General features: G+C 34.8%; 1 protein-coding gene across 3 annotated transcripts in view; it reads left to right on the forward strand.

The window, feature by feature from the left end:
• Positions 1 to 12,765: 12,765 nt before the first annotated feature.
• The window catches only part of LOC128218691 (carbohydrate sulfotransferase 15-like), a 43,967-nt gene continuing 39,027 nt past the window's right edge, over positions 12,766 to 17,705 (forward strand). For 2 of the 3 annotated variants that reach the window (XR_008258427.1, XM_052926351.1), the window contains exon 1: positions 12,766 to 13,297. Coding sequence is in view for 2 of the 3 variants with exons in the window: in XM_052926351.1 (XP_052782311.1) it covers positions 13,067 to 13,297 (231 nt within the window). In the remaining variant the exon portion in view is untranslated. The remainder of the gene's footprint in view (positions 13,298 to 17,705) is intronic. The other variant, XM_052926349.1, reaches the window with a different exon arrangement.

Here is a 17,705-nt window from a genome sequence, read left to right on the forward strand (position 1 = left end):
CACCATCAGTAAATAATGTATACTGTAACACTGGATGTACATCTCACCATCAGTAAATGAACGTATACTGTAACACTGGATGTACATCTCACCATCAGTAAATGAACGTATACTATAACACTGGATGTACATCTCACCATCAGTAAATGAACGTATACTATAACACTGGATGTACATCTCACCATCAGTAAATGAACGTATACTGTAACACTGGATGTACATCTCACCATCAGTAAATGAATGTATACTATTACACTGGATGTACATCTCACCATCAGTAAATGAATGTATACTGTACCACTGAATGTACATCTCACCATCAGTAAATGAACGTATACTATAACACTGGATGTACATCTCACCATAGGTAAATGAACGTATACTGTAACACTGGATGTACATCTCACCATCAGTAAATGAATGTATACTGTAACACTGGATGTACATCTCACCATCAGTAAATGAACGTATACTATAACACTGGATGTACATCTCACCATCAGTAAATGAACGTATACTATAACACTGGATGTACATCTCACCATCAGTAAATGAACGTATACTGTAACACTGGATGTACATCTCACCATCAGTAAATGAATGTATCTCACCAATCAGTAAATGAATGTATACTGTAACACTGGATGTACATCTCACCATCAGTAAATGAATGTATACTGTAACACTGGATGTACATCCCACCATCAGTAAATGAATGTATACTATAACACTGGATGTACATCTCACCATCAGTAAATGAACGTATACTATAACACTGGATGTACATCTCACCATCAGTAAATGAATGTATACTATTACACTGGATGTACATCTCACCATCAGTAAATGAACGTATACTATAACACTGGATGTACATCTCACCATCAGTAAATGAACGTATACTATAACACTGGATGTACATCTCACCATCAGTAAATGAACGTATACTATAACACTGGATGTACATCTCACCATCAGTAAATGAACGTATACTATAACACTGGATGTACATCTCACCATCAGTAAATGAACGTATACTGTAACACTGGATGTACATCTCACCATCAGTAAATGAACGTATACTATAACACTGGATGTACATCTCACCATCAGTAAATGAATGTATACTGTACCACTGAATGTACATCTCACCATCAGTAAATGAACGTATACTATAACACTGGATGTACATCTCACTATCAGTAAATGAACGTATACTATAACACTGGATGTACATCTCACCATCAGTAAATGAACGTATACTATAACACTGGATGTACATCTCACCATCAGTAAATGAACGTATACTATAACACTGGATGTACATCTCACCATCAGTAAATGAACGTATACTATAACACTGGATGTACATCTCACCATCAGTAAATGAACGTATACTATAACACTGGATGTACATGTCACCATCAGTAAATGAACGTATACTGTAACACTGGATGTACATCTCACCATCAGTAAATGAATGTATACTGTAACACTGGATGTACATCTCACCATCAGTAAATGAATGTATACTGTAACACTGGATGTACATCTCACCATCAGTAAATGAATGTATACTATAACACTGGATGTACATCTCACCATCAGTAAATGAACGTATACTATAACACTGGATGTACATCTCACCATCAGTAAATGAACGTATACTGTAACACTGGATGTACATCTCACCATCAGTAAATGAACGTATACTATTACACTGGATGTACATCTCACCATCAGTAAATGAATGTATACTATTACACTGGATGTACATCTCACCATTAGTAAATGAATGTATACTGTAACACTGGATGTACATCTCACCATCAGTAAATGAATGTATGTTGTAACACTGGATGTACATCCCACCATTAGTAAATGAATGTATACTATAACACTGGATGTACATCTCACCATCAGTAAATGAATGTATACTATAACACTGGATGTACATCCCACCATCAGTAAATGAATGTATACTATAACACTGGATGTACATCCCACCATCAGTAAATGAATGTATACTATAACACTGGATGTACATCCCACCATCAGTAAATGAATGTATACTATAACACTGGATGTACATCTCACCATCAGTAAATGAATGTATACTATAAAAGCGCATATTGAACCTCTGTGTATACTCTTACTTATGAAGCTATCATTTGATGTGAAATTATTTTGTTTTTGGTAAATGTTGCTATTTGTGCATTTAATTTTGGCAGTCGCCAATAAGGCTTTCAGTCGACCAATCGAGGGACAATATATTGAAAGATTATCATGCACATTAATGCTTAGCCTTAGGCATTAAAAATTATTATGTTTGTTTCTGGTTTTGTGCCCCCAACACATAGGGAAGGTAGGTCAGATTTTTGTATTAGGTAAATCTTTCTTGAGATTTTACTGTACAAAAAACTATCAATTATTTGCTTAAGCAGTACTAGTTTCACTGATAAACATGTAAGATACACTCTTACTCACAAATAAGATTTACCACAATTAATAATTTTGTTTTATTATTCCAAATATGAAAAATTGTTGAACACTGGTTTTTATGGAGGATACTGAGTTTAATTTGAAAGAATGGAGCATAAAACACGTTTTTTCTACCTGATAAGTAAATAATAAATCACAGTAAATCTTTTAGCATCACCAGTTATTTAAAAAAAAAAATTACAACTGAATAAAGTGACTTATAAATAAAAAAAGCCCCAAAAAGTGATTGGTGTATCATTTTTGGTTTTATTTATAAGCTGTAGTAATTCCATGTTTAGAATTGTTGTGTAATATAATTATTGTACTATGTATGTGCGGTTATTTCCATTTTTCTGTGTATTTTTTCAGAATTTATTTTTTGTCTATATTATCCAGAATCATGAATGAGATGTTCCTACAAATAAAGTGAAACAAATGATGACATTGTTCTTATTATTCATAAACAGACATATATTGGCTAATGCGATTTGTTCACATCACGAATTAGATGATTTTTTTGTGTTGAAATTTCATATAATAGAAAATAATGTTGTCTGGCACGAAGACAATTTAAGAAAATATGGTAGGATTTTCTATTGAAATTGTTTATACTGATTCAATAAAATTCTTTATTTCTGTGAATAATTTCGTCTTCCCTGTTCTAATTCTTTTACGGTGGCACAGAGGTGACATGTGTTGTATGTACAGTCGAACCCCGTTGGCTCGAACTTGCTTGGCTCGATTTCATTGATGGCTCGAACTGGATGTTAAGGACCGATTTCTTTCTTCTGAAGTTAATCATTCCCGCCTGGCTCGAATTTCCTGAGGCTCTAGGTGTTTTCGCCGGTCCCTGGGAGTTCGAGCCAACGGGGTTAGACTGTATTTGTGATTATTGGTCCGAATGCCTCATAATGGCCCGAGACGTAGTCAAGGGACACGAGCACGACGGCCAATTAATACTGAACGGCCCGGCTACGCCGTTTATTAAACTCTTTAATACATATGTTTGTTTTTTCTTATTCCGTAAATTTAGGGTCTTTTTTTAAAACTTTACCTGCAATCCAGTTGTGCATTCTTATTTGCTTCTGGCTTGACTAGGATGAGTAAACTGACCCTCAAATTAAATTTAGTTTTTGAGAGTAAGCAAAAATAGAAAACGACATTTTGTTTTCATTTATGTTCCTATCAATTTCGATTGTTCACCTTGAAAGTTCCTCAACACGTCTATCCGATTTTTTTCTGTACGAATAACCACGGCCCTATAAACCATGGTTTATAGGTCCATGGAATAACTGACATCTGTTGTATATCTTGAATGTCACGATTCTATTTTATAAACATGAACAGGTAGCAAGTAGAACGACTCTTTGTACTTAAATAATTTAACTTATACTTCGTTCTATTGATGTCTATTGATGTCAACATGTATGTACAGTGGGCGTACAACTTTTTTTGAAAAATTACAAAACTTATATAACCCCATGATGCAATAAAATAACAACAACTCAAAACTTGTATATAACGTTATTTTAATAATAACAAATCTGGTGGATATTTAAACTATGTGCTGGGTGTATTGCTAATTTTTATTTTAATCATTGCATATATATTTAAGTTTGTGATATGTGCATATAAAATGGATGTAATTGTGCCTTTTGTTTTTCTTTGGAATGCTACCAAATTGCACTATTAGCTTCTAATGTAAAGAAATCTTTGTGGTGGGTATCCCCGAGACCAATCGGGCCTACAATTTTTTAGGCCTAGCTACGCCCCTGTGATGATAATAATTTCAATACCTTAAATAAACGCAAGTAGCGGTGGTGAAATTTCATTGCCATTCAGCGTATTTTCTTCTGTGTTTTTTTACGTTGAATTTGTGGACGATTTGAATGAAATATTGATCGAGTTTAATCATACTTTATAATAATATTCATACGTCATATAAATCATTTCGACAAACAATATAGTTATACAATTGGGGTGGGCCACAAGTTATAACAACGTTAGAAAATATATTGATCTTACATATACATGCTCTTTCATGTGCAAATGTAGACGGCAGATGTAAAGACGATAGCTTGAATGTTTGTGTGCATTAACTATTAAATTGAATTGACTATTCATATTTGAAATAAGATTCCTTATAAAAATTTTTATATATGCTGTCAGTAACAAGCCCAATTCCTAATTTATGTTGGGATTTATGTATTCCAGGGTGGATGTGTAGTTTAAGGTGTCGGCAATTTTTTAACAGGAAATAAATGTTTTATTAACAATCGTATTGAGTAACAATATCTAATTGGTTAATATTTGTTTTGTCTTTAACCGGAAAACCATTACTTAGTTATCGTTGATAAAAGATAAAACTAAGGACAATACTAACGAAAACTGAACTATCAACATACATGCAAGATGGATAAAGCAGCGCAAATGTTTGGTAAAATTGCTTGTTTCTTGTTTCTTGTAGCAATATTTATAATAGGAAAATACACTGGTGAAAATAAGACCAAATATTCTAGTAATTTGAACGGTGCCGCGGATTCAGTCAATATCTCGGACTATATGCCTGCTGTCGAAGAAAAGGAAACGTTAGGAAACTATACCCTAACAACGTCTACAACAGTAGTAAATCTCCGGAACCTGGTAAGACTGTAAAAACTGTAACAAACTATATTTCATGTTATACGACATGGTCCGTTTCATTAGTTTATCTTAATTGCAGGGTCCCGTCTTATATCTGAAAGGATCTTTATTCTGAAGAAACGTCACAAATGGCTGCAAATTGAGTTTCATTGTTCCTAAAATGTGTGTTCATCTTTAACTATATTATTAACTCGGCAGTCTCCGGCAAGCTTCGGATAGATCTTGTGAATAGTAGTAAAAATATACGAAAAAGTTGCAAGTAAGTGTTGGATGCAGTTGTTGATGTAAGTAAATCAATCGGTATAGAACTCATGATGCAAGATGCATTAGACCTGCCAGCTCACTCTGATCATGTCATCGGCATTCGCTATTTTGATACTCCATTTCTCGCATACACTTTGTCTATTATAATAAGGCAGTATCTATAAATCGTAAAACTCAGCATTCTTCGTGAGGAAACGGATCAAATTTGATAAACGACCAAGCATGTATTCATATTAATAGGCCAGGCTAAACTGATCTTTTGTTTCCTAGCATATAATTGAGTGACAAAAGAAGTGCTTATTTTTATTTCATAGTCAAATAATAAAAGTTTAAATGTACCCTTTTAACGGATTTTGGTTAACCAAACTACAAATAATGCATTAGTTTGAAAGAAAAAAAAAATAAAGATTACTGTTGACACTTAGTTTTCACAAAAATCTAAACACATGGTTCTTCATTTCTTTCTACAGAGCTATATACATGGTTGTGCAACAGTGTACATGGAATTGAAAAACAGAAATATGAACACATACAAATCGAAAGTCATTTATAAACGGATCAAATATTACATTTACCTTTCATAAATACATAATTAATAGAGTTGAAGATAACACACTTTTGCCGTTTTCATTTATTATGACTTGATATATATATTCACCCACGCATATTGCAATAACATTATGCTCTGTACTTTGACATGAGGTTTCTGCTTTGATTTTGTTTCAACGCTTAATTCTGACCCGATTCCATTGTAGTAGAGAGAATGGACCTCGGTGTCGCTGATAAAAGCATTGGCACAACATCAGTTTGTCTCCTCATATAAGGTCATCGCCAGGTTGCCGTTGCAGTAATAATTTGAACAATTGGCGGATGCAGCGTGTCGCTTCCTACTCAATAATGTTGAAGTTCCTTAGTAGTCCCGCAGTGGAACGCTTCTTTGGCCCCTCCGGCTCTTTAAAACCTGTTGATCAAAAGATCCTTCGTACAACCGGATGCACAGGGTGACTGCCGGAATGGTTACTAATAGTTCTACCTTCTGTACTTATGCCTCTGAAACATATTTTCATGTAGTTTCCTAATGTGTTTCCTCCGATAATTTGAGCGGTTAACTCTATCGGTTCTTTGGCCGTTCTTGGTAGAGGTTTCCTGTCTGTGGTACATTTTCAAGGTATTAAAAAACAGTTTAACTTACACGTGCGACTTTGAAATGTTATAATTCTGTTTCCCTGTTCCCTACTAAGTATTGTTTCACCAGAAGAGTTTCGTGTTCTTCACCTCTAAACCCGAAGACCTTACTTCAATTGTAAAATAAAATACGCCACGTCTAAGTGGTTTTGCACTGTTAAAGCCAATAACATCATTTCCCCACATCTGGTTTTCATCTCTTGTTGTCACGGAGTCAGCGCGCACCCGTTGGATACCAACAACCGAAAACTCGTCATTATTGCGGTAACTTAAATATAGCAAATATACGCAACAATTTCTCATTAGTAAAAATAGTTGTTTACTGAAGATGTATACTTCGTTTGGTGCGCTTTGTTTAAACTGTTGAAATGTAGTTATGTTCAATGGGCGAAATTACTACGTCAGTTATAAGGTGGATGCGTTTACGCTAGTATAAACACCGATTTTTTTTTCTACATAAACAATTAAGTATGTTGAACAGATAAAACAACATTGCGTCATAGTCGACTTAAACTTTGTGATGCACCCGTGTATTCCGGGCTTATGACACATATGTGGCTCGGCATTTTATTATTATTATTATTACTTTTCAACGAAGAGTACATATGGTAGACTAATCACCCTAATTGGGCGCATGTTGTACATATTTGTAATGCTCCATTAGAATTTTGAACATTGACTTTTCTATTTGTATAGAAAATGCATTTCTCCCACCTCAAATATGTAGATCAAATAATTTAACCATGCTAGAAATTCTTATCTTGCCCAAGGGCGAAGATAAAATGCCCGTATGGAACTCCTTTTTAATGGTCACAACATTGTAATTACCTCCCTTGTTGAAGACTGTCGTCTGTTGCATCATGGAAATCTGGTCTTGTGGCAATATTTAGAACGCTAATTAAGTATTTCTCGCTTCAAATGTCACCATAAGACAGTTTTCACGCACCTTTCAAGAAATAATGCTTCACACTCCTTAGAACTTTTTAAAAACCGATTTGACTATTAACATAATCTGAATCACTGCGCGCATATCCATGACAACCACGAATTATCGCATATCCATACGCATTTATTTTCATAAAGCACAAAAGAGTTCCAGCAAAAAGTACATTTTTACTTAATTTTGTTTTAACTGAGATGGGAGAAAAAGCATCTACCACAGCCGCTCGTGTAAGATAGGTTTATCCCGATCTTCGCGCAGGGTGTTTTGCGGATACTCGGTAAACCTCGTTTCCGCAAAACACCCTTCGCTCGGGTCGGAATGAACATATCCTACACTCTCGGCCATGGAAGGTACTTATAATATCCTATAAGGAGGAAATAAAGATGTTGAATTGAATTGAATACATTTCGGTACACATTGTTATACAGTGACAATACGTTTATAAGGTTCTATTATATAAGCTTTCAATTCAGTTACTCACCTTTATAAACAGACGAGCATTGAGATCCACATGCGCTACTCTCGTCATACGTTTTTCACTACGGCTTTTTTAAACTTCATAATTGTTGTATTATTGTAAATTCTGCCTTTTCTGCATCCTACTGGCTTACCCCATGCAAGTCTAGCTGTATGGAGCTGGTCGGTTTGTACAAGGTGGTTGGAGAGTACTGGGATTCGTCCTTGCGCCTGCACTCGATAATACATCTCGACAGCCAATAGGCTTTTAGTTGACTGTTTGGCAAGATCAAGAGGCAACGCCTCAGCGTCACCAAGAAACTTGTCCACTTTAAGTTAAGTTTATAATTAATATAGTATGGCCATTTATATGACAAGAAACTATGTGCATGCGTATTTTAAAGATATTTGGTCACGAAAGTTCGTGCTGAGGCCAAATAAAGAATTTAAGTGATTCATGGCAGATAAATTCAATGCACCATTGAAATATATTTCAGCCATTGCAAATAGACTGTTTGTGTCCCCGAGCTTTATTCAAATAATATTAAGTGTTTGCCCTACATTGTCAGCCAATCAGGGGTGCTAGATTTTTAAAATGTTTTGCTTCTTATTTGTATAATCTTTTGCCGTTTTTTTCTAAAATAACTCGAGTATTATTCGCGGGTAACTTTCTATCGTTTAAATAATCTTGTTGTATGGCTGGATTTGAATGATGTGCATGTAAAATCGTTTAAAATTGCTGATTACTTGGTCGCATTCTTGACGACGGTCGATGTGGACGTGCAGACAGACGTCGTCCGAGAGTTATTAGGGACCGGATGAACATTATAAATTATAATGGTGGCCGCGCTATTCCATATATTTTGATAACTGTGCTCGTGTGACGTCTAGAATGATAATGATGTACGGACATAAATGATTATGTAATAATTTCATTATTTTGAATTGTTTACTTGGTTTTGAATTCCATGAAGTTATTGTTTTCTTTCAAATTACATAATGCATCGAATGTTCAAGTTTATGTAAAAATAAAACAATATATTATATTAAATTAATTATTCTTTAATTCTATACATAATTCCATAAATGCATACATTTTATATCTGTCTTGACATGGACGATTTTCATGATACTGAATAATTTAAAATGAAAAATAAAATAACCCACCATCCCACCATCAGTAAATGAATGTATGCTGTAACACTGGATGTACATCCCACCATCAGTAAACGAATGTATGCTGTAACACTGGATGTACATCCCACCATCAGTAAACGAATGTATGCTATAACACTGGATGTACATCTCACCATCAGTAAACGAATGTATGCTATAACACTGGATGTACATCTCACCATCAGTAAACGAATGTATGCTATAACACTGGATGTACATCTCACCATCAGTAAACGAATGTATGCTATAACACTGGATGTACATCTCACCATCAGTAAATGAATGTATGCTGTAACACTGGATGTACATCCCACCATCAGTAAATGAATGTATACTGTAACACTGGATGTACATCCCACCATCAGTAAACGAATGTATACTGTAACACTGGATGTACATCCCACCATCAGTAAATGAATGTATACTATAACACTGGATGTACATCTCACCATCAGTAAATGAATGTATACTATAACACTGGATGTACATCCCACCATCAGTAAATGAATGTATACTATAACACTGGATGTACATCCCACCATCAGTAAATGAATGTATGCTGTAACACTGGATGTACATCCCACCATCAGTAAATGAATGTATGCTGTAACACTGGATGTACATCCCACCATCAGTAAATGAATGTATGCTGTAACACTGGATGTACATCCCACCATCAGTAAATGAATGTATGCTATAACACTGGATGTACATCTCACCATCAGTAAACGAATGTATGCTATAACACTGGATGTACATCCCACCATCAGTAAATGAATGTATACTGTAACACTGGATGTACATCCCACCATCAGTAAATGAATGTATACTGTAACACTGGATGTACATCCCACCATCAGTAAATGAATGTATACTGTAACACTGGATGTACATCTCACCATCAGTAAACGAATGTATGCTATAACACTGGATGTACATCTCACCATCAGTAAACGAATGTATGCTATAACACTGGATGTACATCTCACCATCAGTAAACGAATGTATACTATAACACTGGATGTACATCTCACCATCAGTAAATGAATGTATACTATAACACTGGATGTACATCCCACCATCAGTAAATGAATGTATACTATAACACTGGATGTACATCCCACCATCAGTAAATGAATGTATACTATAACACTGGATGTACATCCCACCATCAGTAAATGAATGTATACTATAACACTGGATGTACATCCCACCATCAGTAAATGAATGTATACTATAACACTGGATGTACATCTCACCATCAGTAAATGAATGTATACTATAACACTGGATGTACATCTCACCATCAGTAAATGAATGTATACTATAAAAGCGCATATTGAACCTCTGTGTATACTCTTACTTATGAAGCTATCATTTGATGTGAAATTATTTTGTTTTTGGTAAATGTTGCTATTTTGTGCATTTTATTTTGCCAGTCGCCAATAAGGGACAATATTTCGCAAGATTAACATGCACATCAATGCTTAGGCATTAAAAATTAATATGTTTGTTTCTGGTTTTGTGCCCCCAACACATAGGGAAGGTAGGTCAGATTTTTGTATTAGGCAAATCTTTCTTGAGATTTTACTGTACAAAAAACTATCAATTATTTGCTTAAGCAGTACTAGTTTCACTGATAAACATGTAAGATACACTCTTACTCCCAAATAAGATTTACCACAATTAATAATTTTGTTTTATTATTCCAAATATGAAAAATTGTTGAACACTGGTTTTTATGGAGGATACTGAGTTTAATTTGAAAGAATGGAGCATAAAACACGTTTTTTCTACCTGATAAGTAAATAATAAATCACAGTAAATCTTTTAGCATCACCAGTTATTTTAAAAAAAAATTACAACTGAATAAAGTGACTTATAAATAAAAAAAAGCCCCAAAAAGTGATTGGTGTATCATTTTTGGTTTTATTTATAAGCTGTAGTAATTCCATGTTTAGAATTGTTGTGTAATATAATTATTGTACTATGTATGTGCGGTTATTTCCATTTTTCTGTGTATTTTTTCAGAATTTATTTTTTGTCTATATTATCCAGAATCATGAATGAGATGTTCCTACAAATAAAGTGAAACAAATGATGACATTGTTCTTATTATTCATAAACAGACATATATTGGCTAATGCGATTTGTTCACATCACGAATTAGATGATTTTTTTGTGTTGAAATTTCATATAATAGAAAATAATGTTGTCTGGCACGAAGACAATTTAAGAAAATATGGTAGGATTTTCTATTGAAATTGTTTATACTGATTCAATAAAATTCTTTATTTCTGTGAATAATTTCGTCTTCCCTGTTCTAATTCTTTTACGGTGGCACAGAGGTGACATGTGTTGTATGTACAGTCGAACCCCGTTGGCTCGAACTTGCTTGGCTCGATTTCATTGATGGCTCGAACTGGATGTTAAGGACCGATTTCTTTCTTCTGAAGTTAATCATTCCCGCCTGGCTCGAATTTCCTGAGGCTCTAGGTGTTTTCGCCGGTCCCTGGGAGTTCGAGCCAACGGGGTTAGACTGTATTTGTGATTATTGGTCCGAATGCCTCATAATGGCCCGAGACGTAGTCAAGGGACATGAGCACGACGGCCAATTAATACTGAACGGCCCGGCTACGCCGTTTATTAAACTCTTTAATTCATATGTTTGTTTTTTCTTATTCCGTAAATTTAGGGTCTTTTTTTAAAACTTTACCTGCAATCCAGTTGTGCATTCTTATTTGCTTCTGGCTTGACTAGGATGAGTAAACTGACCCTCAAATTAAATTTAGTTTTTGAGAGTAAGCCAAAATAGAAAACAACATTTTGTTTTCATTTATGTTCCTATCAATTTCGATTGTTCACCTTGAAAGTTCCTCAACACGTCTATCCGATTTTTTCTGTACGAATAACCACGGCCCTATAAACCATGGTTTATAGGTCCATGGAATAACTGACATCTGTTGTATATCTTGAATGTCACGATTCTATTTTATAAACATGAACAGGTAGCAAGTAGAACGACTCTTTGTACTTAAATAATTTAACTTATACTTCGTTCTATTGATGTCTATTGATGTCAACATGTATGTACAGTGGGCCTACAACTTTTTTGAAAAATTACAAAACTTATATAACCCCATGATGCAATAAAATAACAACAACTCAAAACTTGTATATAACGTTATTTTAATAATAACAAATCTAGTGGATATTTAAACTATGTGCTGGGTGTATTGCTAATTTTTATTTTAATCATTGCATATATATTTAAGTTTGTGATATGTGCATATAAAATGGATGTAATTGTGCCTTTTGTTTTTCTTTGGAATGCTACCAAATTGCACTATTTAGCTTTTAATGTAAAGAAATCTTTGTGGTGGATATCCCCGAGCTCACCTAGACCAATCGGGCCTACAATTTTTTTAGGCCTAGCTACGCCCCTGTGATGATAATAATTTCAATACCTTAAATACACGCAAGTAGCGGTGGTGAAATTTCATTGCCATTCAGCGTATTTTCTTTTGACATATACATGCTCTTTCATGTGCAAATGAACACGGCAGATGTAAAGACGATAGCTTGAATGTTTGTGTGCATTAACTATTAAAATTGAATTGAATATTCATATTTGAAATAAGATTGCTTATAAATTTTTTTTATATATGCTGTCAGTAACAAGCCCAATTCCTAATTTATGTTGGGATTTATGTATTCCAGGGTGGATGTGTAGTTTAAGGTGTCGGCAATTTTTTAACACGAAATAAATGTTTTATTAACAATCGTATTGAGTAACAATATCTAATTGGTTAATATTTGTTTTGTTTTTAACCGGAAAACCATTACTTGGTTATCGTTGATAAAAGATAAAACTAAGGACAATACTAACGAAAACTGAACTATCAACATACATGCAAGATGGATAAAGCAGCGCAAATGTTTGGTAAAATTGCTTGTTTCTTGTTTCTTGTAGCAATATTTATAATAGGAAAATACACTGGTGAAAATAAGACCAAATATTCTAGTAATTTGAACGGTGCCGCGGATTCAGTCAATATCTCGGACTATATGCCTGCTGTCGAAGAAAAGGAAACGTTAGGAAACTATACCCTAACAACGTCTACAACAGTAGTAAATCTCCGGAACCTGGTAAGACTGTAAAAACTGTAACAAACTATATTTCATGTTATACGACATGGTCCGTTTCATTAGTTTATCTTAATTGCAGGGTCCCGTCTTATATCTGAAAGGATCTTTATTCTGAAGAAACGTCACAAATGGCTGCAAATTGAGTTTCATTTTTCCTAAAATGTGTGTTGATCTAACTATATTATTAACTCGGCCGTCTCCGGCAAGCTTCGGATAGATCTTGTGAATAGTAGTAAAAATATACGAAAAAGTTGCAAGTAAGTGTTGGATGCAGTTGTTGATGTAAGTAAATCATTCGGTATAGAACTCATGATGCAAGATGCATTAGACCTGCCAGCTCACTCTGATCATGTCATCGGCATTCGCTATTTTGATACTCCATTTCTCGCATACACTTTGTCTATTATTATAAGGCAGTATCTATAAATCGTAAAACTCAACATTCTTCGTGAGGAAACGGATCAAATTTGATAAACGACCAAGCATGTATTCATCTTAATAGGCCAGGCTAAACTGATCTTTTGTTCCCTAGCATATAATTGAGTGACAAAAGAAGTGCTTATTTTTATTTCATAGTCAAATAATAAAAGTTTAAATGTACCCTTTTAACGGATTTTGGTTAACCAAACTACAAATAATGCATTAGTTTGAAAAGAAAAAAAATATAAAGATTACTGTTGACACTTAGTTTTCACAAAAATCTAAACACATGGTTCTTCATTTCTTTCTAAAGAGCTATATACATGGTTGTGCAACAGTGTACATGGAATTGAAAAACAGAAATATGAACACATACAAATCGAAAGTCATTTATAAACGGATCAAATATTACATTTACCTTTCATAAATACATAATTAATAGAGTTGAAGATAACACACTTTTGCCGTTTTCATTTATTATGACTGTTGATATACATTCACCCACGCATATTTCAATAACATTATGCTCTGTACTTTGACATGAGGTTTCTGCTTTGATTTTGTTTCAACCCTTAATTCTGACCCGATTCCATTGTAGTAGAGAGAATGGACCTCGGTGTCGCTGATAAAAGCATTGGCACAACATCAGTTTGTCTCCTCATATAAGGTCATCGCCAGGGTTGCCGTTGCAGTAATAATTTGAACAATTGGCGGATGCAGCGTGTCGCTTAAGTGCCTACTCAATAATGTTGAAGTTCCTTAGTAGTCCCGCAGTGGAACGCTTCTTTGGCCCCTTCGGCTCTTTAAAACCTGTTCATCAAAAGATCCTTCGTACAACCGGATGCACAGGGTGACTGCCGGAAAGGTTACTAATAGTTCTACCTTCTGTACTTATGCCTCTGAAACATATTTTCATGTAGTTTCCTAATGTGTTTCCTCCGATAATTTGAGAGGTTAACTCTATCGGTTCTTTGGCCGTTCTTGGTAGAGGTTTCCTGTCTGTGGTACATTTTCAAGGTATCAAAAAACAGTTTAACTTACACGTGCGACTTTGAAATGTTATAATTCTGTTTCCCTGTTCCCTACTAAGTATTGTTTCACCAGAAGAGTTTCGTGTTCTTCACCTCTAAACCCGAAAACCTTACTTCAATTGTAAAATAAAATACGCCACGTCTAAGTGGTTTTGCACTGTTAAAGCCAATAACATCATTTCCCCACATCTGGTTTTCGTCTCTTGTTGTCACGGAGTCAGCGCGGACCCGTTGGATACCAACAACCGAAAACTCGTCATTATTGCAGTAACTTAAATATAGCAAATATACGCAACAATTTTTCATTAGTAAAAATAGTTGTTTACTGAAGATGTATACTTCGTTTGGTGCGCTTTGTTTAAACTGTTGAAATGTAGTTATGTTCAATGGGCGAAATTACTACGTCAGTTATAAGGTGGATGCGTTTACGCTAGTATAAACACCGATTTTTTTTCTACATAAACAATTAAGTATGTTGAACAGATAAAACAACATTGCGTCATAGTCGACTTAAACTTTGTGATGCACCCGTGTATTCCGGGCATATGACACATATGTGGCTCGGCATTTTATTATTATTATTATTACTTTTCAACGAAGAGTACATATGGTAGACTAATCACCCTAATTGGGCGCATGTTGTACATATTTGTAATGCTCCATTAGAATTTTGAACCTTGACTTTTCTATTTGTATAGAAAATGCATTTCTCCCACCTCAAATATGTAGATCAAATAATTTAACCATGCTAGAAATTCTTATCTTGCCCACGGGCGAAGATAAAATGCCCGTATGGAACTCCTTTTTAATGGTCACAACATTGTAATTACCTCCCTTGTTGAAGACTGTCGTCTGTTGCATCATGGAAATCTGGTCTTGTGGCAATATTTAGAACGCTAATTAAGTATTTCTCGCTTCAAATGTCACCATAAGACAGTTTTCACGCACCTTTCAAGAAATAATGCTTCACACTCCTTAGAACTATTTAAAAACCGATTTGACTATTAACATAATCTGAATCACTGCGCGCATATCCATGACAACCACGAATTATCACATATCCATACGCATTTATTTTCATAAAGCACAAAAGAGTTCCAGCAAAAAGTACATTTTTACTTAATTTTGTTTTAACTGAGATGGGAGAAAAAGCATCTACCATAGCCGCTCGTGTAAGATAGGTTTATCCCGATCTTCGCGCAGGGTGTTTTGCGGATACTCGGTAAACCTCGTTTCCGCAAAACACCCTTCGCTCGGGTCGGAATGAACATATCCTACACTCTCGGCCATGGAAGATACTTATAATATCCTATAAGGAGGAAATACAGATATTGAATTGAATACATTTCGGTACACATTGTTATACAGTGACAATACGTTTATAAGGGTCTATTTTATAAGCTTTCAATTCAGTTACTCACCTTTATAAACAGACGAGCATTGAGATCCACATGCGCTGCTCTTGTTATACGTTTTTCACTACGGCTTTTTTAAACTTCATAATTGTTGTATTATTGTAAATTCTGCCCTTTCTGCATCCTACTGGCCCCATGCAGCTGTATGGAGCTGGTCGGTTTGTACAAGGTGGTTGGAGAGTACTGGGATTCGTCCTTACGCCTGCACATCTCGACAGCCAATAGGCTTTTAGTTGACTGTTTGGCAAGATCAAGAGGCAGCGCCACTTTAGAGTTCTGCCATCTAGCCCATTCCTCGTCACAGTAAGAGGCCCAGCGATTTCGTTTTCTCGTATTCCTTGCAATCCTCTCGATCTTTCTTTCCGTCAGCTTGTTTCCGGTCACTCTCCGTACACATTCCTACCGGTCATTTTCGTGTATATCGACGTGAACTAAATTTTGTGAGCAATTGGTCCAATTGCGTTATTGAAACGTCAGAATCATCGGTAAATTCTTCGCTTAAAATAATCATTTTAAGAAGAAACGATAAGTTAAGTTTATAATTAATATAGTATGGCCATTTATATGACAAGAAACTATGTGCATGCGTATTTTAAAGATATTTGGTCACGAAAGTTCGTGCTGAGGCCAAATACAGAATATAAGTGATTCATGGCAGATACATTCCATGCACCATTGAAATATATTTCAGCCATTGCAAATACTGTTTGTGTCCCCGTGCTTTATTCAAATAAAATTTAGTGTTTGCCCTACCTTGTCAGCCAATCAGGGGCGCTAGATTTTTTAAAATGTTTCGCTTCTTGTATGATCTTTTGCCGTTTTTGTTTCCTAAAATAACTCGAGTATTATTCGCGGGTAACTTTCTATCGTTTCAATAATCTTGTTGTATGGCTGGATTTGAATGATGTGCATGTAAAATCGTTTAAAATTGCTGATTACTTGGTCGCATTCTTGACGACGGTCGATGTCGACGTGCAGACAGACGTCGTCCGAGAGTTATTAGGGACCGGATGAACATTATAAATTATAATGGTGGCCGCGGTATTCCATATATTTTGATAACTGTGCTCGTGTGACGTCTAGAATGATAATGATGTACGGACATAAATGATTATGTAATAATTTCATTATTTTGAATTGTTTACTTTGTTTTTGAATTCCATGAAGTTATTGTTTTCTTTCAAATTACATAATGCATCGAATGTCCAAGTTTATGTAAAAATAAAACAATATATTATATTAAATTAATTATTCTTTAATTCTATACATAATTCCATAAATGCATACATTTTATATCTGTCTTGACATGGACGATTTTCATGATACTGAATAATTTAAAATGAAAAATAAAATAACATTTTATTTTTTTAGTCTCAATGTTTAGATACTTTATTATACAATTTACTCGTGCACTGTACGGAGTATAGGGTTTAATGCTCTGATGAACATGGGCTCGTGTAAATCTCGGATTTGTAAATCCAAACGCAGTGCTAAAACAAATCCGGATTACAAATCACGGTGGGTCACCGTACACCGGATATA

Source organism: Mya arenaria, chromosome 15 (assembly GCF_026914265.1).
Source record: "Mya arenaria isolate MELC-2E11 chromosome 15, ASM2691426v1".
Taxonomy (NCBI): Eukaryota; Metazoa; Mollusca; class Bivalvia; order Myida; family Myidae; genus Mya; species Mya arenaria.